Source organism: Helobdella robusta (genome assembly GCF_000326865.2).
Source record: "Helobdella robusta unplaced genomic scaffold HELROscaffold_16, whole genome shotgun sequence".
NCBI classification, from domain to species: Eukaryota; Metazoa; Annelida; class Clitellata; order Rhynchobdellida; family Glossiphoniidae; genus Helobdella; species Helobdella robusta.
In genome coordinates this window covers 2,453,372-2,454,071 of record NW_008703893.1, presented here as the reverse complement: position 1 = coordinate 2,454,071, position 700 = coordinate 2,453,372, and the positions used below count along the sequence as shown (strand labels likewise).

General features: G+C 40.0%; 1 protein-coding gene across 1 annotated transcript in view; it reads left to right on the top strand.

The window, feature by feature from the left end:
* The window catches only part of HELRODRAFT_75607 (hypothetical protein), a gene marked incomplete at both ends in the record, with an annotated part of 2,910 nt that extends 2,210 nt beyond the window's left edge, over window positions 1-700 (top strand). The window contains 2 exons of the mRNA XM_009015607.1: window positions 55-231; window positions 524-700. Coding sequence (XP_009013855.1) covers window positions 55-231; window positions 524-700 — 354 coding nt within the window. The remainder of the gene's footprint in view (window positions 1-54; window positions 232-523) is intronic.

Here is a 700-nt window from a genome sequence, read left to right as displayed (position 1 = left end):
CTGTCTCTCACACACACACCAACACAAACAAACACACTCACACACACTTCACAGAACGATCGTCGATTTTACGTGGTAATGTGGAAAAAGGAGCACCAAACCTACTGGAAGCAGGAACCCTTCCGGGCAGTCGGAGACGCGGGGGTTCAAATAAAGGTGGTGCACTCGATTGAGGGCCCTGGCGAGATGATGCGGAACTCCCTGTGGCACAGGGAGGGCAAGGAAGATGAGGTACGTGCCGATGCTGCTGCTGTTGTTTTTGTTGCTGTTGTTGGGCCGCTGGTTGGGCTGTTCAGTTTTCGGTTTAATTGATGTTGGAGTTGTTTTTCGTTAAATGCCATTAGTCCCTGTCGGCATATGAACTGCACTGTTTTATAACTTTTTAATTTTAATATCATTATTATAAACTAACGACAATTAATATAGTAATAACAATAATAGAAATATTAATAATGTCATCGTAAGTTCTCTAATGATAATAATCATCATAATTCCATCGAAAAAACCCGCCAAACAAACGCAGTCGAGAAACCTTTTCAACGATGAGAACAAAATAGGCTGGCAGGCTAAAACCTCATACAGATGGGAGCTCATGCACAGACCTAGCATTGGCCTCATCAGGTTTCGTCACCTATTTACATTTTTATTATTTTATTATTTTTTATTATTATTATTTTATTGGTTTTTTGTCCTTATTTAA